This window comes from Lampris incognitus, chromosome 11, assembly GCF_029633865.1.
Source record: "Lampris incognitus isolate fLamInc1 chromosome 11, fLamInc1.hap2, whole genome shotgun sequence".
Classification (NCBI taxonomy): Eukaryota; Metazoa; Chordata; class Actinopteri; order Lampriformes; family Lampridae; genus Lampris; species Lampris incognitus.
The window spans coordinates 50,567,672-50,587,601 of NC_079221.1; the positions used below are offsets into that span (position 1 = coordinate 50,567,672).

At 44.7% G+C, this 19,930-nt stretch overlaps 1 protein-coding gene across 3 annotated transcripts in view; it reads left to right on the forward strand.

Moving 5' to 3' along the window:
• The window catches only part of LOC130121181 (NLR family CARD domain-containing protein 3-like), a 58,621-nt gene that overhangs the window by 28,895 nt on the left and 9,796 nt on the right, over positions 1-19,930 (forward strand). For all 3 annotated transcript variants that reach the window (XM_056290047.1, XM_056290045.1, XM_056290044.1), the window contains exons 8-10: positions 5,616-5,823; positions 6,402-8,208; positions 8,862-9,035. In XM_056290047.1, the coding sequence (XP_056146022.1) occupies positions 5,616-5,823; positions 6,402-8,208; positions 8,862-9,035 (2,189 nt within the window). The remainder of the gene's footprint in view (positions 1-5,615; positions 5,824-6,401; positions 8,209-8,861; positions 9,036-19,930) is intronic.

Here is a 19,930-nt window from a genome sequence, read left to right on the forward strand (position 1 = left end):
CTCTGACACTGTTGCAAACTGTGGAATGAATCTGCTGCTGTAACTTACGAGCCCGAGGAAGCTTCTCACCTCCGATGCATTTTCCAGCTCTCTCGCCTTGCTCACGGCTCTCAGTCTCTCCTCTGTAGGACCGATTCCTTTTTCAGACAGCAGGATTCCCATGAAAATCAGTCGATCCATGTTGAACTGACACTTGGCAGGGTTTAGCGTCAGTCCGCACTCCTCCAGTCTCCTCATGACTGTGTGTAGTCACTCGTTGTGTGTCTCCTCATCCTTAGCGTGGACTATGACACCATCTGAGATGTTCTCCACACCTTCTATACCAGCCAGTGCAGCGGCGATTTCATGCTGGTACTGTTCGCAGGCGGAATACACGCCGAAGATCAGTCTCTTGTATCTGTAGACTCCGTTGTGGATGGCGAATGTGGTGATTCCACGTGATTCTGGGGTCATTTCAAGTTGGTGGTAGCCCCACTTTAAGTCCAGTTTACTAAACACCACCGATCCATTCATCCCTTGTAGTAGCTCATCCACAGTGGGTATTGGATACCTCTCTCTGATGATGGCAAGGTTTGCCTGTCGCATGTCTAAACACAGTCTTATTTCTGAGTTTGCCTTGGGAACGATGACCACTGGATTTACCCATGGTGTTGGTCCATCGACCGGTTCTATTATGTCTAGATCTAGGAGCTCTTTTATCTTGGCCTCCACAGGCGCCCGTAGGTTGAAGGGTATACGCCTGAGTGGCTGTGCTACTGGTGTCACCTCTGGGTCTATGTGTAGCTTTATCTGTTTTGTTTTCAGCTTCCCTACCCCCTGAAATACAGTCGGGTACTGCTGCTGAAGTGATTGGTTCATGTCTCTGACGGCTGAGACGTTGGCACCTATTTTCAGTACACCTAGTTTCATGGTCAACTCTTTTCCTAGTAGTGGTTCTCCATCACCTCTGATTACTATGAATTCTGCTTGTTCACAGCGTTCTATTTTTACTTTGCATGTGAACGCCCCTTTAATGGGTAGAGGTTGGTTAGATGAATAGGAAAATAGTTTCCTTTCCGGCTTTGGGACATATGAGTGGCACCTAATTTTCTCTGACTTTAAACCCTCCCAGATCTTTTCGTCTATCACATTGCAAGTAGCCCCGGAGTCGACAAGCATCTTCAAGCTAACTCCTCCCACATTTATGTTGAGCCTATCTGACTTGTTTGTATCACTCAATACAAAGGCATAATCATGTTCTTCTATCTCTATTTTATGCACTTTTTCCTTTCCTGACTGTTGCACCTTTTGTTTTGCATTGTTTTGCGAAATGGTCTCTACCATTGCATTTGCAACACGTTTGGCCGCGCGCGGGACAAGTGGGGTCTTTCCCAAAGTGATCTGAATGTCCACATCTAAAACACGTTTTGTCCATTTTGTCCGTTTTTCCTCTATCTGTGCCCGGTCTCCCTTGTCCTCTCTTCTGATATTTCCCTCCTTTCTGTGAGATACGACTCACAGTCGCCTCTGCTTTCCCCTCCCTCACAGACATCTCCGCCATTTGTTCTTCAATTTGTTCACACTGTGCCGCCAACTCGAGAGCGCGAGCAAGCACCAAACCACGTGCCTCGAGGAGTCTACGGCGAACATAACTTGACGTGCATTTGCTTACAATTGCATCTCTAATCTGATCGTCTGTGTTCCCACCAAAACCGCAGTCTTTTGCCGCACGTCTCAAGCGTGTAGCGAATTGTTGTACTGTCTCCCCCTGATTCTGAGAGATTTTCTGAAATGTCTGGCGGGCGAATGTAGCATTTACTTGAGGCACGAAATAGCTGTTCAAAGCTGCAACAGCGGCATCATCATCAGTCACCTCTCCGTGCCGTCCAAAGTTGAAAAGATGTCCTGTGTGTCTGGACCTGCGTGATGCAAAAGAAGTGCTCTCCAGCGCTGCTTCACTGCATCCTCGGTGTTATCATCGATGATCAGACCTTTCCCATCAGCAAACAGCTCAAATGACATTAGCCATCTTGTCCACCGCGGCCCCAAAGTCGCCGGGTCGGAGTAGCAATCAAACGCCGGTACGCATGCTGTCTTTTCCATGCTGCCGCGCTAGCTAGCTACAGCTGTTAGCTACACTTCAGATCTAACTAAACGTTACGAACTTTAGTTCATCACTTAGCTTAGGCTCGGTACATCACTCGTCGCCATTGTTCTGATCTGTTATTCCCACCTATATGCTTATTTAGGTGTCATTAATTATAAATGATTAGGCACACCGTTATTACACAATGCCTAACGTGGCTTGCTTTATTCCACCGTATTGCAAGGCTGCCCGAATCATATTCCTTGTGCTTCTCCCCACATCAACAGGTGACGTCACATACATACGGGTGCCCTTACATGCCAAACCGGTACATGACACTATGCTTTTGTAAAGTTTGTGGCCACAATACAATGCAGTACTGTAGTTTCACTGAAGCCATTTACAATAGAGTAACTGACTTTCAAAATATACAATTTCAAATACTTTCTGACAGTATATTCCCTAAGTAAGAGTGCTTAGTGCAAAACCCAAATTGTAGTATGGCTGTCAGTGGTAAAACAGTCAATACTGTGAGGGTGCTGCACACAAGTTGAAGTGATGGTTGCAGAGGTTGATATTGATAGCTATAGTTTCAATTTTGTTATCCATTGTTAAATAAATGAGAAAACAAAAATTTTCAGCTGAACACAAATTGTGGGTTTTGATGGAAAGGTCTGGTTTTGATGGGTGTGTGACACGTTTTGAGAAAGTGGTATCATTCTGCAAACATTATATGCTGTTTTGGTCATTTTGTCTTCTGTTAAGGGCTGTGTGTGAGCTGTTTTGAAAAGGTAAACTGTGAATGGAAAAATGTGCCAAAGGAATCGAGAAAAAACTGTAATATCTCAATTGGATATTTATCTTGACAGAATATAGAGTTTAGAAACCATCGTTCTAATAATTTTTAAGCTCCGGTCGTTGTTTATGACTGTTTCAATATTTATTTTCAGCTTTTTTTTTATTTCACGTTTTATAGGCCCTGTTATGTTTGTTAGATTAGCAATATGTGTGTCTGTTTTGTTTTTCAGGTAATATTTTCACTTTTTCAATTTGCTATTCAAGTTCGACCATGTCTCTCTCAAGGTTAAACTGTTTAAAAATAGTATTATAGTTGTTAAAATGTTAATTTTGTTGTCAGCCGTTTCCTAACAGACATAGAATACAATAGAATACATTTTATTTGTCATTTGTACATACATACAATGAAATTCACTCTCTGTGTTTAACCCATCCTAGATGTGTAGCTAGGAGTAGTGGGCAGCCGCCGTGCAGCGTCCGAGGACATACTAATATATGCAGTGCATTAATATCTCATTTGGGTATTTATCTTGACAGAATATAAAGTTTAAAACTCCACCGCTTGTGGTCATTTTAGGTAGGCGTGAATCCCAGTCGTTGTAGTTTAGGTAAGTTGAATTTTAATAATGACTAGGTTCTGAACTATATGAAATATTTTATTTTATATAATTAACAACCTAGTCATTACTAAAATTGCAATTACAGTTGCATTGCAAGAACAGAGCAACATCACACTTTAATTAAAATCATGAATTCATATTTTAGGATATATCATTCACAAAATATACATTATATTAATGTTTTTAATGAAAGGTGAGGAAGAGTGTAACTGACTGACATCTCAAATGTTGAGGTTGTGCAAGCCTTCAAGCCAACGCTGGTGGCAACAAACGTCATGTGCGAGGAGAGGAGCCCAACGATTTCTGTCATTGCTCCGCTTCATGAGTGACACGAACGGCACCATTGAGGATTCCCCTCTTGTTAGAGAGACGAAGAGCACCATCCATCAACACCTATCAAAGAGATATGACTCTACAGATGAGAAAAAAACTATCGGTACGTCTCATCAGATCAGCCTTAGACCCCAGGTTTAAATCTGCTCTTTCTATCACCACAAGGTATGAAGGAGATTATGCCAAAGTGTTGTCAAAGGCTGCTACCTCTGAAGGGAATTGCATCTTGTAAACAGTAGTAGGTCATCTGAATTCTTAGTTTCAATTTTTTGTTGATGTGCTTTTAAACCATCAGATGGAGGATGGCATCTCTACTGCTAGAGATGCCATCCTCCATATCAATCCATATGCAAAAAGTCACGCATAAACATTTTAAATTGATGGTTGACTTGATGTGAACATTTTTGAAATAATGTAAAAGGTGTGCCACTGTTCATTTTCTTACAGGAGGATGCAGTCTTGGAAAGAGAATAATTCTCAAGAGAGCATTACTGACGAGGAAGGAAGCACTGAGCAGAGTGCTGCTGAATGGCTTGACACCAGTGAGAATGGGAATGATCCCTCCACTGCACACACACCAAAGAGGAGAAAATCTGCACTTGCTGACCTCCTCCGGCAGACATTCAAGAACACTAGAGCTCCCTAGTTGTCAGCTACTTCCATAGCTGAAAAGGAGATCAGACAATACCAAGGTGCTTCACCTCTACCACTGATAGATGGCCCACTAGATTGGTGGAAATCTCCGGTACATGGGTACCCACTCCTTGCCAAGCTGGCACAAGGGGATCTGTGTGTCCCAGGGACTAGTGTATCTGCAGAAAGAATCTTTTCAACTGCTGGTATAATCACTGCACAGAGGAGTGCACTCACCTCTGAGCATGGTGATCAGTTGCTCTTCCAGAAAACATACATATTTGAGGATGAATTGAAATGTGACCAGGTTTACATAAGATCAGTTGGTAAGCACTGAAATGTTCTGCAGTTTACACAAAACAAGTTGGTTATGCTTGTTAAGCAGAATAAGCTCTGAAATGTGTCCAGGTTTACATAAAACAAGTTGATTACGCTTGTTAAGCACTGAAATGTGAAATTTTTTTGTTTGTTTTTTTGAGAGACATTTTGTATTTTTTTTTGTTGCTTTAATGTATTTGTTGTTTTTTTTTCTTCTTCTTTATTTTAGTTTTCTGTAAAGTTAATTTACACATATTGAAAGTATTTTAGTGAGGCATAGCTGTATCCTTCCTTTCAACATTTTAACCCCAAAACTCTTTTGCTTTCTGGCAGGTAGGCCTTTTATCAGTTTATGGCTATTTTAAATTGGAATGACGGCACACGTGGACATAAACAAGTTACAGTGTGTGTGTGTGTGTGTGTGTGTGTGTGTGTGTTAAAGAGGCAGTAAGTTAAGACTTCACTTTGTTTCACATTGTTTCATTTCAGTTGTCAAATTCTGTGAAACTGACACCACAATGCAGTGAATAAATACATAATTCCTGCTTTTTGCCTTTTTAGTGGTATCTTCTTCAGTTACACAGATGTCATGATGTATTGTAGATGATTATCTTGTAGTGTATCCAGTATTGCAGAATTGCTGTATCGCGATACTATCATTATCATGGGCAACATATCATGATAGCGTCATATCGTGAGTTAGTCTGTGATTGCCACCCCTAGTGATCACAATGGTCTCCATGCTCCGCTCTTTACACTAGTGGCTTTTAAACAATGACAGATGGGTTTGATGCTTTGTTCCATGAGTTTAACATGAAAGTTTAATTCATATACTGATTTATTTCCAGCGGCTTGAGGAGAACATTTTCACTTTTGTGAAGAAGGAGCTGAAGCGTCTCCAGGAGGTTCTGAGTCCACATTACCCAGGGTGCTTAGAGAGACAGGGGGAGGAGGAGGAGGAGGAGCAGAGGAGTCCCAAAGAAGCACTTCTGAAAATCACACTGCACTTCCTGAGGAGTATGAAGCAGCAGGAGCTGGCTGACTCTCTGGAGAGCAGTAAGAGGCTCTATTCAAAAGCATCAACACCATGTAAAGGGTCAATAAAGGCAAAATGGGGGGTGGAATTATTTTCAAACCGTCCCGAAAATGTAGATTTATCAAAGGAGGTTCAGACAGTTTCTATTTGGATGATAAATGAAAAGAAATCTAATGGATAATCAGGTTAAACTATTGATCGGTTAATGTGGGTATAAAGTGCTGATGACATTGATTCACAGCAGAACAATAATACCTGAGCGAACCTCTATGGGTACAATCATGAACCATCATCATTGTACCCATAATCCAGGTAAAGAGATCCTAACTAATACATGGTTACTACAAGAGGTGGAACAGCAACCATCAAAGTATTACAGTAGAAATTAAGCATGTTGTTTTTGGAAATGTACTTGGATAAATCCACCATTTATATAAATTACATACATTTCTTAATTGTTTGTTTTAAATCAGACCTGTTTGTCCATCTACCAATGATGAGCTAAATTAATAAATACTATGGAGTTTGGTAAAGTTTCTATTCCTCACACTAACAGTAACATCCACTCATTGATTTCCTGGTTTATTTGTTTATCCAGAAATTCTTGTGCCTGTGTGCCCCCGGATTAAACTCAAATCTGCTCTGAAGGAGAAGTTTCAGTGTTTGTTTGAGGGCGTCGCTAAACCAGGAGAGTCAACACTTCTAAATCAGATCTACACAGAGCTCTACATCACAGAGGGAGAGAGTGGAGAGGTCAATAATGAACATGAGGTCAGACAGGTTGAAACAGCATCCAGGAAGCCAGCGAGACCAGAAACACCAATCAAATGTGAAGACATCTTTAAACCCTTACCTGGACAGGATAAACCAATCAGAACATTAATGACAAAGGGAGTGGCTGGCATCGGTAAAACAGTTTTAACACAGAAGTTCACTCTGGACTGGGCTGAAGACAAAACCAACCACAATATACACTTCACATTTCCATTCACGTTCAGAGAGCTGAATGTGCTGAAAGATAAAAAGTTCAGCTTGGTGGGACTTCTTCATCACTTCTTTATTGAAACCAAAAAAGCAGGGATCTGCAGCTTTGATGAGTTCCAAGTTGTGTTCATCTTTGATGGTCTGGATGAGTCTAGACTTCCTCTGGACTTCCAGAACAATGAGCTCTGGACTGATGTCACAGAGTCCACCTCGGTGGACGTGCTGCTGACAAACCTTATTAAGGGGAAACTGCTTCCCTCTGCTCGCCTCTGGATAACCACACGACCTGCAGCAGCCAATCAGATCCCTCCTGAGTGGGTTGACATGGTGACGGAGGTGAGAGGGTTCACTGATCCACAGAAGGAGGAGTACTTCAGAAAGAGATTCAAAGATGAGGAGCAAGCCAGAAGAATAATCTCACACATCAAGACATCACGAAGCCTCCACATCATGTGTCACATCCCAGTCTTCTGTTGGATCACTGCTACAGTTCTGGATCATGTGTTGAAAAGAGATGAGAGAGGAGAGATGCCCAAGACCCTGACTGAAATGTACATCCACTTCCTGGTGGTTCAGTCCATCCAGGGGAATGTGAAGTATCATGGGAGATCTGAGACAGAGCCACACTGGAATACAGAGAGCAGGAAGATGATTATGTCTCTTGGAAAACTGGCCTTTGAACAGCTGGAGAAAGGCAACCTGATCTTCTATGAAGCAGACCTGACAGAGTGTGGCATTGATATCAGAGCAGCCTCAGTGTACTCGGGAGTGTTGACACAAATCTTTAAAGAGGAGTGTGGGCTGTACCAGGACAAGGTCTTCTGCTTTGTCCATCTGAGCATTCAGGAGTTTCTGGCTGCCCTTTATGTATTTTTCTCATTCATCAACACTGGAGTCAATCTGCTCTCAGAAACACAGTCAATCTCCTGCAGCTCTAAACCATCTATAGAGAAACCTACAGAACCAGACCTCTACCAGACAGCAGTGGACAAGGCCTTAGAGAGTCCAAACGGACACTTGGACTTGTTCCTGCGTTTCCTCCTGGGCCTCTCACTGGAACTCAATCAGAATATCTTACGAGGCCTGCTGGGAAAGACGGGAAGTAAATCAAAGACCAATCAGAAAACAGTCCTGTACATCCAGGGGAAGATCAGGGAGGATGTCTCTCCAGAGAGAAGCATCAATCTGTTCCACTGTCTGAATGAACTGAATGACCATTCTCTAGTGGAGGATATCCAACAGTACCTGACATCAGGAAGACTCTCCAAAGACCAACTCTCTCCTGCTCAGTGGTCAGCCCTGGTCTTCATCTTACTGTCTTCAGAAAAGGAGCTGGACGTCTTTGACCTGAAGAAATACTCTGCTTCTGAGGAGGGTCTGCTGAGGCTGCTGCCAGTGGTCAAAGTCTCCAATACAGCGCTGTAAGTGTATGGATTTGGTCTTTTTAAAGATTACACATACCATGTGTTGTTTTCTTTTCATTAGTGAGAAAAATTTTGTTTCATTACACTGATTATTCAAACTGTTGTAATGACGAAAGCAGTTGGCAAAATAATAAGTATTACTACTGAGAACATCTGCTTGGCCAGATGTTTTCATTTGATGTGTCTGTTTTTTTATTATTGCCTTTATATCTCTGTACTTTCTCTTCTTTTACAAAGCAGACACAAAGTAATAGCAGTAGTAACAGTAGTTTAATAGTTGTCGTAGGTAGTGGTAGTCATTGTACTAGTAGCAGCAATCACAGAGGAAAGACAGTAGCAACAGTAGTAAAACCAGCAGTAGTAGTAGTAGTAGTAGTATTACTAGCAGTATTCGCACTTGTAGTGGGACGAGTAATAAAAGTGGCAGTAATTATAGTACTGTTGTAATAGCAACTGTTTTTAATCTCTACGAATTCTATCATATTTTTTGTTTTATCATAAAGTGCTATTATCCAAACTGTTGTAATGATGAAGACAGGTTGTAAAATCAAAAGTATTAAACCCATTAGAATATGATAGAATGATATATATATTGTGTGTGTGTGTGTGTGTGGGTGGGTGGGTGGGTGGGTGGGTGTGTGTCCATTCAGGTTGAGTTCCTGTAATCTGTCGGAGAGAAGCTGTGAAGTTGTGTCCTCAGTTCTCAGCTCCAACTCCTCTAGTGTTAGAGAGTTGGACCTGAGTAACAATGATCTGCAGGATTCAGGAGTGAAGCTGCTCTCTGCTGGACTGGGGAGTCCACAATGTAGACTGGAAACTCTCAGGTCAGTATTCCTAAATGTCTTCAACACAGGACCACTTCAATCTTTGTTTACATCCACAAAAAGGGCAATACATCCTAACCTGTGTGGCATTTTCTCTGATCGGACAAATTACAAACCATTTGTAGCAACAACCTTTTGCAGGCATGGAGGTGTTTAGGAGAGATGGCAGTGGAGTTTTTAACTAGATTATTTAACACAATTTTAGAAAGTGAGAGGATGCTGGAGGAGTGGAGAAGTATACTGGTACCGATTTTCAAGGATAAGAGCGATGTGCAGAACTGCAGCAACAACAGAGGTATAAAGTTGATCAGCCACAGCATGAAGATACGAGAAAGAGTAATAGAAGCTAGGTTAAGAGGAGAGGTGATGATTAGTGAGCAGCAGTATGGTTTCATGCCACAAAAGAGCACCACAGATGTGATGTTTGGTTTGAGAATGTTGATTGAGAAGTATAGAGAAGGCCAGGAGTTACATTGTGTCTTTGTGGATTTAGAGAAAGCACGTGACAGAGTGCTGAGAGAGGAGGTGAGGTATTGTATGAGGAAGTCGGGGGTTGCAGAGAAGTATGTTGGAGTGGTGCAGGATATGTATGAGGGAAACGTGACAAATGGTGAGGTGTGCAGTTGGAATGACAGATGGGTTCAAGGTGGAAGTGGAATTACATCAATGATCAGCTCTGATCCCTTTCTTGTTTGCAATGATGATGGACTGGTTAATGGATGAGATCAGGCAGAAGTCTCCGTGGTGTTTGCGGATGACATTGTGATCTGTAGTGAGAGTAGGGTGCAGGTTGAGGAGAGCCCGGAGAGTGGAGGTATACACTGGAGAGAAGAGGAATGAAAGTCAGTATGAGTAGGATGGAATACATATGCGTGAATGAGAGGGAGGACAGTGGAATGGTGAGTACGCAAAGAGTAGAGTTTATGAAGGCACATGAGTTTAAATACTTGGGGTCAACTGTTCAAAGTAATGGGGAGTGCAGAAGAGAGGTGAAGAAGAGAGTGCAGGCAGGGTGGAGTGGGTGGAGAAGAGAAACGGGAACAGAGGTGGACAACCTGCTTCAGAAAGGAAAAGTCCTGCCACGTATTTATTCCACCTATGCACTACACCAGCTGAATTTAATTAGCACAACTCTTCAGCCAGGTAAATCACCTTGTTTAGTGAATGGCTAGAACAATTACATGATAGGACTTTTGCTTTCTGAAGCCGGGGTGTCCACCTCTGGTCAGGAGTGATTTGCGACAGAAGAGTACCAAAAAGAGTGAAAGGGAAGGTTTACAAGATGGTAGTGAGACCAGCTTTGTTGTATGGTTTGGAGATGGTGGCACTGACGAAAAGACAGGAGGCAGAGCTGGAGGTAGCAGAGTTGAAGATGCTAAGATTTTCATTGGGAGTTGTTGTATCTTCCTTAGAGTATTGACCAACTTATACTGCTAGGTTTACAACATAAATCAGTCGGGAGAGGGATTCGAAATTTGCCGTCATGACAGCCGGTGGTTTTATCATACAACAACTGTCACGTGACACTCCAAGACACCCGTAATATCAATACCCTGGTCCACCTATAGGTGGTAGAAACGGACCAGGTATAATCACAATATATAACATCTCCTCCCCACTTAATGAACATGTGGCATCACTAATATCAGAACAAACACCTGTAACCAAATAAGCCACTATCATGACATGTAAACACTATGTTGTCCATGGTAACTAAAATATCTCAAATCCCTGGAATCAAAACTGTTCAATTACAAATAGCAATATAATTAACAGTTTCCCTTACTCCCAGTGACAAGCAACAATATAACTTTTTTTTTTTAACTAAGGAAATGAGGTGGACTACCCACACCCCGCCATAACCCTGGAGATTATTCTGCCCCATTCTTCAGGGTGTGGCTACTATAAATCTAGGTGTTTAGGAGACCGCCGTTCTCTCTGGGGACACCGGCGGTTAGCACCAGCCTCTGGCAGATCTACAAGGGGTGCAACAGGGACAGACGTCAGTGTGGAGCATGATGCTAGTTCTGTCTCTGAAACTGCTGAAGAGATGAGCCCAGAAGAAGCAGGTTCTGTGTGACCTGGTGCATTCTAGGTGAGGGTGGGTTGGGCTGGGTTGTCCTGCTCATATGGCTCAGCACAGACCACTGGTAGTGGTGATGTAGTGTTCTCAGACGCTGTTTCTGCAGCAAGCAGTTGGTCTGTGTGTCTCCTCCAGATGGTGTCCTCAGTTGTCCGGACTGTATAGGACACAGGCCCTGTCTTTGCCAGGACGGTAGCTGGCACCCATTTTGGCCCGGTGTTATAGTTGCATGCCAGTACACTGTCACCTGGGAAGAAAACCCTTTCTTTTGCTTTATGTTGGCGTTGTTGAACCTGAGTTTGTTGTTTCAGGTGAACAGTCTCTTTGGTCATTGGTGGTTTTAGGAGGTTGAGGTTGGTGCGGATCTGTCTCTTCATGAGCAGTACTGCAGGAGCAGCTCTTGTGGTTGCGTGGGACACATTTCTGTAAGACAGCAGGAAGTTGTTCAGCCTCCGGTGGAGAGAGCCTTGGCCCCGAGAAGCCTTCAAAGCGTGTTTCATGCTCTGAACAAATCTCTCTGCTAATCCATTAGTAGATGGGTGATAGGAAGCAGAGCAGATGTGTTGCACTCCATTTACCTCGAGGAATCGCTCGAACTCTTGTGAGACAAATTGGGGCCCGTTATCACTCACCAGCTGTTCTGGGAAGCCAAACCGACTGAAGATTTCCCCAAGTTTCTCGATGGTTTTCTCAGCTGTTGTCGATCTCATTATGGCCACTTCTGGCCAATTGCTGTAAGCATCAACTGCCACCAGAAACATCCTCTCCTCGAACGGGCCAGCAAAATCAATGTAGACACGCTGCCAGGGTCCCTCTGGCCATTCCCATGGGTGGAGGGGGGCTGGCTGTGGCATGCCGCGCACCCACTGACAAGATGAACATGTTCTCGCAGTCTCTTCTATTTGCCCATCCAGCCCAGGCCACCAGAAGTAGCTCCTGGCGAGTTCTTTCATGTGGACCATTCCGCTGTGGCTTGCATGTAGCTGCTGTAGTAGCCTTTTTCGCAGCGTGGGTGGAATAATCACTCTGCGTCCCCATAGGAGACATCCTGCCGGCACAGAGAGCTCATTCCTTCTTGCTAGGTACGGTTTTAGCTCTGGAAGGTTCCCACTCCTCCCGCTGATCACAACATCTATCAGTTTGGACAGCACAGGGTCATTTCGGGTGTGTCGTTTCACTTGAGTAGAAGTGATGGGAGCCTCCTCCACTTGCCTGTCGTAGAAAATGCCAGCCTGCTTTGGCTCACCACGTTCAACCGGCAGGGGCAGCCTAGAGAGGCTGTCGGCATTTGCATGTAGCTCCGACTTGCGGTATTTGATGTCATAGTCGTGGGCGGACAACAACAAGGTCCATCTTTGCATCCGACTGGCTGCCAAGGAAGGAATACCAGTATGGGGCCTGAAAATTGTTGTCAGGGGATGGTGGTCTGTCAGAAGGACCAATTTCCTCCCAAAGAGATATTGGTGAAATTTTCTGACCCCAAACACAATTCCCAGCGCTTCTCGTTCAATTTGCGCATAGTTGCGTTCGGCTTGGTTGAGTGTGCGTGAAGTGAACGTGACTGGCCGCTCTTCACCACTGGGCATGATGTGAGAAATGACTGCCCCCACTCCATAAGGGGAAGCATCACATGCGAGTTGTAAGGGCAATGTGGGGTCAAAGTGTGTCAGCGTGTCAGACTCAAGCAGCGCCTTTTATTGTTTGCGCAAAGGCAGCCTCACACTGTTCAGTCCATTCCCATGCCTTACCATGGCACAGCAGCTGGTGAAGCGGTCGCAGCAGAGAAGAGAGGCTCGGTATGAATTTCCAATAGTAATTTAGGAGCCCGAGATAAGAGAGTAGTTGACTCACATTTTGAGGCGTCGGTGCTTCCAAGATCGCTTTGATTTTGAATGGAGCTTTGTGTAAGCCCTCTGAATCTATTATGTGACCCAATTACTCTACTGCAGACTGGAAAAACTCACACTTTGATCTGCGGACGCTGAGTCCATATTCTTCCAGCCGCTGCAGTGTGGCGTCCAGATTTTCCAGGTGTTCTTGCTCTGTCTTCCCGGTGACCAGTATGTCGTCCAAGTAGCATTGGACGCCAGCCAAGCCGCTAAGTATCGGGTATATCGTACACTGGAAGAGAGCCGGGGCTGATGTTATTCCAAAGGGTAGCCTGCAGTATTGGTAGAGACCCTTGTGAGTGACTATTCTGAGCAGCTCTCTCAACTTCTCATCGACTTGCATCTGGAGGTAGGCTTGTGTGAGGTCAATTTTGCTGAATTTTTGTCCTCCAGACAATCCAGTGAAAAGCTCCTCAATGTGGGGCAGTGGATATTGTTCAGCCTCAAGCACTGGGTTTACGGTGACTTTGAAGTCGCCGCAGATTCTCATCGAATTATCTTTTTTTATAACTGGCACGATTGGAGTGGCCCAGTCACTCCGGCTGACAGGCTGCAGCACGACCCCTCTTGACCAAGGATTCAAGCTCTGCTTCCACTTTTGGCTTTATTGCGTAGGGAACTGGTCTGGCTTTCATGAACCTTGGTTTGCTATCCGGCTGAATGTTCAGTTTAACTGTTATGTCTTTCATCGTTCCCAGTTCCTCCTTGAACACAGCTGCATGTTTGTTCAGAACTGTTGTCAGACGTTTTTCACCTTTGCACACCATATGAATTGCAGGCCAGTCCAGTGTGAGCTCCTCCAGCCACGACCGACCCAGCAGAGATGGAAAGTTCTCCTGACTACATACAATGGTAGTTTAGCTGTCTGGCCATTCACCAGGACTGTGACATTGACGACACCTTTTGTTCGCACTGACTCGCCGGTTTATGTTTTCAGTTTGATGCTGGTTGGTTGTAATGGAAGGTGCTGCAAAGTTTCCTTGTAAACAGCATACGACACGATGGAGGCAGCTGCACAGGTGTCAATTTCCATGCGCACTGGTTTCCCCTCCAGCAGTGGAGTTTCCCAATATCCATGTGGACCTCCCTGCACTGACAGTACATACACTGATGCCTCACCTAATGAGCTGTTGGGCTCAGCGGTGGTGTGGCTTGGTTCCACACTGTGTACAGACTGTCTTTTTTTGAATTTGGCATTTGCTTTTTGGTTACTTGCCTTGGGTTTCTGTCAGCTCCCTTACTTCTGCAAGCGCGTTCCAGGTGCCCCTTTTTTCCAGACTTCCTGCAATCCACATCCTTACTCCAGCAATCAGCTGCAAAATATCCTGTTTTGTCGCATCGGTAACATTTTTCATGAGCCCTCTTGTCCTCAGTGGAGACCCGGTGTAGTTTACCACTTGCACTGAGGTGCTGAGCCTCCCTCGTAGTGAGCTCCATTGACACAGCAATTTCGACAGCTTTATCCAATGTGAGTGAACCTTCAGTTAGCAGACGTTTCTGAGTAGCCTCACTCCTCAGCCCGCACACGAGTCTGTCTCTTATGGTGTCATTCAGCACATCATTGAATTCACAATGCTCTGGTAGCCTCCTCAGTGCAGCCACAAACACTGTTACACTCGCCCCTTCCTCTTGGTTTCTTTTATGGAAACGAAAACGTTCTGCAATTACCAGTGGCTTGGGTGAGAAATGGGTCGTCAATGTAGCCACTATGCTAGCGTATCCAAAGGAGTTGAATCAAGTGCAACTGGACTTGGTATATATCCGTGAACACGTTTCGCCTCTCATCCAAGAGGCTTCCTCAGTTCGTGCCTTTCTGACTAGACAAAGCTAGTCTGACTGGCTGGTGATGAGACTCAGAATTTATCCTCTTGGATTCGTTGTCAGAGCTATAGATGTCCATGGCTCTTTGTGTCCCGATGTTTACCAACGCCATAGATATGAGTGGCTCTTTTGTGTACCGATTTTTGGCCGCGCCCGTCGTTATTGGAGCTATTGATATGCATGGCTCTCCTGTGCTCTGATGTTCAGCCGCGCCCGTCGCCATCTGAGCAATTGAACCATGACCTGGATGAATGAGAACATTCACAGACATGTTGCGGAACAATTTGGGTCTGACACCCTTAAAATGGTGAGGGAATATGAAAGGATGGCTCGGAAGATTGCAGACTACAGAAACCACTTGCGATTCAATCTGAGATGCAGACAACACAGGCTCATACCCACTAGCCTGCGCCTGTGTACCACAATGAAAGGACATAGAGCAGACAGAATCATAGAGAAGGCACATAATCAACTCCTGAATGAAAGAGTGAGACGGGTCCATTTCACTATTGAAGGACTGAAGGAGAAATCTGACCAACTACTCCAGCAAATAACACCCCACTTGCCTGGTGCAGTCTTGGAGAGGATCACTGATTTCACCAAGAAAGCCCAACTATCTCAACACCACAAAACCAAAGAAAGGCAGACAAGGAAGTTTCGAAACTTACAGCGACGAACCAACAATACTAGCCAAGCGGATATACTTACCTGGAGACAAAAGACAGAACATCCCACACAAAACGGAACGCAGAACAGATAGATCAAGAATCTGTCGGACAAGGTACTTTCCCAATGAAGAGAAGGAGGTCTTAGCCAAAGGACTGAACTTCGCCATGACACCCAAACAACTACCTATAGTTGACCTCATCACATCCACAGAATCAGACATAAGGAAAAACAAGCTAACGGAAACCGAGGCGGAACAGCTTAGGTTAAAGGTATCAGCAGCTCTGTCAAATGTGAAACTCCCTCCTTCCAACCAAACCATGGAGGAAAGGAAAGCTGTGACAGCCCTGAGCAAGGATGAAAACATCACTATCCTTCCACCAGATAAGGGGAGATGCACGGTTATCCTCAACACAACAGACTACCATGCCAAGATCACGTCATTACTCAGCGACACTGACACTTATGAACCTCTGAGACGCGATCCTACTAGTAGTTACAAGAGGATAATAATAGAGTACCCACAGAAACTAAAGAAAGGAGGAACCATTGATCAGATACAATACCACCGTCTCTACCCACAAGATAACATTCCATGCATATATGGACTCCCTAAGATCCATAAAGATGGAACCCCCCATCAGGCCCATCGTCAGCAGCATAAACTCGGTCACGTACAATATTGCCAAACATATAGCCAACATCTTGACCCCTTTAGTGGGCGAAACACCTCACCATATCCAAAACTCCATTGACTTCGTGGACAAGGTCCAAGGCGTAAAACTGGAACCGGATGAAACCATGGTATCCTACAACGTGACCTCGTTATTCACCTGCATCCCAACCATGGAGGCTTTGGAAACTGTGAGGCAATGTTTGCTATGGGACGACACCCTCCACAATAGCACCAACCTCAGCCCAGACCAGATTTGCCAACTACTGGACCTTTGCCTGAACACTACATATTTCCAATTCAGGGGCCAGTTTTACAGACAGAAACACGGCTGTGCAATGGGCTCACCAGTATCTCCCATTGTGGCCAACTTATATATGGAAGAGGTAGAACACAGGGCCCTGAACTCCTTCAGAGGAACACCTCCGAGCCACTGGTTCAGATATGTGGACGACACATGGGTCAAAATCCAAACACAAGAGGTGCAAGCGTTTACAAAACACATCAACTCAGTGGACAAGAACATTAAGTTCACAAGGGAAGACGTAAAGAACAACAGTCTTCCCCAATGTGACATCCACATTGGAGAAGACAGGAGCCTCCGCATTGGGGTTTACAGGAAACCTACACACACAGACCAATATCTACTTTTCGACTCACACCACCCTCTGGGACACAAACTGGCATCATCAGAACTTTTCAACACAGAGCTGACAATGTGCCCAGCAGCACTTAGGCCCAACGAGAAGAACACAAACACCTGAGGGGAGCTTTAAAAACTTGCGGCTACCCCAGTTGGACCTTTGTGAAAACTGCAACACGTTCCAAAAAGACCAACCAGGTAAGCGATGAGGAGAAAAGGAACAGAAGGAATAGCACAGTCATCCCGTATGTTTCTGGGGTCTCCGAGAAACTCAGGAGAATTTTCAGCAAACATCGCATCCCGGTATACTTCAAACCCAGCAACACACTCCGACAAAGATTGGTTCATCCCAAAGACCGTGTACCACACACCCAAAAAAGCAATCTGGTGTATGCTGTACAATGCAATGAGGATTGCACTGACCTATACATAGGAGAAACCAAACAACCACTACACAAACGGATGGCTCAACACAGAAGGCCACACTCCTCAGGACAAGACTCAGCAGTCTATCTACACCTAAAGGAGAAGACACACTCCTTCGAGGACAGCAACGTACACATTTTGGACAGAGAAGATAGATGGTTTGAAAGAGGGGTGAAGGAAGCGATCTATGCGAAACTGGAAAAACCATCCCACAACAGAGGAGGAGGTCTGCGACACCACCTATCTCCCACTTACAATGCCATCCTTTCATCTCTACCCAGGAGATTCAAGAAGCCTAGCTTCCAAGAACAACAGTCGGTCACTAACGGCTCCAATGACTCTCATGACCACTGAATAATGAAGTCGAAACTAACACCCCTAATGACCGTCGCTGCCAAACAAATGCAAATCAATAGCTCCGATGGCGACGGGCCATCTGTACACAAAAGAGCCACTCATATCTATGGCTCTGTTAGCGACGGGCGTTGGTAAACATCGGGACACAAAGGGCCATGGACATCTATATGTAGCTCTGACAACGACTCCAAGAGGATAAATTCTGAGTCTCATCACCAGCCAGTCAGACTAGCTTCGTGTTCACGGATATATACCAAGTCCAGTTGCACTTGATTCAACTCCTTTGGATAACCATGACCTGGATGAATGAGAACATTCACAGACACTCCTCTGTTCCATCCACAGTCACACAAGGTGTTCCCCAAGGTTCTGTACTCGGCCCACTCCTTCTCATCATCTCCCTCCCTCTTGGTCAGATTCGCCACCATTTCAACCTGAACTTCCACTTTTATGCTGATGACACCCAGCTATACCTCAGCACTAAATCCCCTCATAATCCACCCCTCTCTCACATCGACTCCTGTCTGTCTGCAATTGAAGTCTGGTTGCAGCAAAACACTATTAAACTCAACAGTGACAAAACTGAACTCCTCTTCATTTGCTCCAAGTCCACTCTCGGCCAAATCAACAACCTTGCACTCACCATCGATGGCACTACTGTCTCCTCTTCCTCCCAGGCACGCAACCTTGGTGTGATCCTTGATCCCACCCTCTCCCTTGAGCCACATATCTGCCAAATGGTCAAATACCACCTTCGCAACATTGCGAAAATAAGACACTCTCTCACACGCCCTGCTGCTGAGACACTGATCCATGCCTTTATCTCCTGCAACTCACTCCTCTATGGCATCAGTGCTAGCTCTATCAAGAGACTCCAATTGGTCCAGAATGCATCCGCCTGACTTTTAACTTTCACAAGTCCTGGCATCACATCACCCCTGTCCTAAAAGACCTCCACTGGCTACCCATCTCCCACCGCATTAATTACAAAATCCTGGTTCTTACATATAAAGCCCTTCACCAACTGGTTCCCCCATACGTCACCAACCTCCTCTCCCCCTACCAACCTTCTCGGTCCCTCAGATCCACCTCAGCCTCCCTTCTCTCTACCCCTAGGTCCAACCTCTGTGACTTTGGTGACTGCACCTTCTCCAGGGCAGCTCCCATGCTCTGGAACTCATGCCCCCAAATCATTAGAGACTCGGAATCCCTCCCACTCTTCCAATCTGATCTCAAGACACACCTTTTCCCCATTGCCTTCTCGTGCCCCCGCCCCCTCCTCTCATCCACACCTAACCTGAGGCAGACTAAGGCCCGAGCACTCGACCTGCTGCCCCCTCCTCTTGGAACTCCCTCCCCAAGCACATCAGACACTGCTGCGATCTACCCACATTCAAGTTATTAATCAGGACTCACCTCTTCAGACTTGTTTTCATCTGTGATTCATGATGTTTGTTTTTCTTCCCTTTTTGTATCTGTCTGAGTACTGCTGGTGTCATATGTGGCTGCTGCTTCTCCCTCTCGTAGCCCTCCATCCCATCCACCCTTGTATGTCTGTGTTATGTTTATCTGTTGTCTTGTTTCACCCCGTTTATTGTAAAGCAACTTTGAGTGTTAGAAAAGCGCTATATGAGTTTAATTTATTATTATTATTTAAAACTAAAGTGATTAAAGAGATAAATAGGCAATTTAGCACGTTTATTTTGAACAAGAAGAGGCCTCATATAAGGATAGCTAGACTCATGAGGCCGCAGGAGATGGGGGCGGGCTTGTCTGTCCCTAACATCAGGCTTTACCAACTGGCCTCCCAGTTACATTATATTGCTGAATGGGTAAAGAATGATTCAGAATCTATATGACTAGATCTAGAATCATCACAGACCAATACATCATTGGTGGGTCTTCTGCTCGCTTTGAATGGGGAAAAAAAAAGTATCACTGGGAATAATATCATTATAAACTCAACATTACAAGCTTAGGTAGCAATTAGAAAATTAGAGGGACAAGAAAGAATGCTGTCCTCCCTTTCTCCAGTATGTGGTAATATTGTCTTTTCCCCTGGAGTTAAAGATGCTGGATTTGAGCTATGGCAACATAAAGAGATCTTCTTGCAAGGCAAAAGGGGCACTGGGTTTAATTGCCAGCCCTCCCCGATAGAAAAGATACTTTTGGACCACAACAAAAGGCGTATTTTAGGGCGCGGCTACAGGGTACTTAATCAATATGATAGAAGTATTCCGATATCCAAACTCCATGAATGGAATGATGACCTGAACCTTAATATTGATGAAGTCACTTGTAATTGAACTAAATAATATCAATTTAGATTATTACACC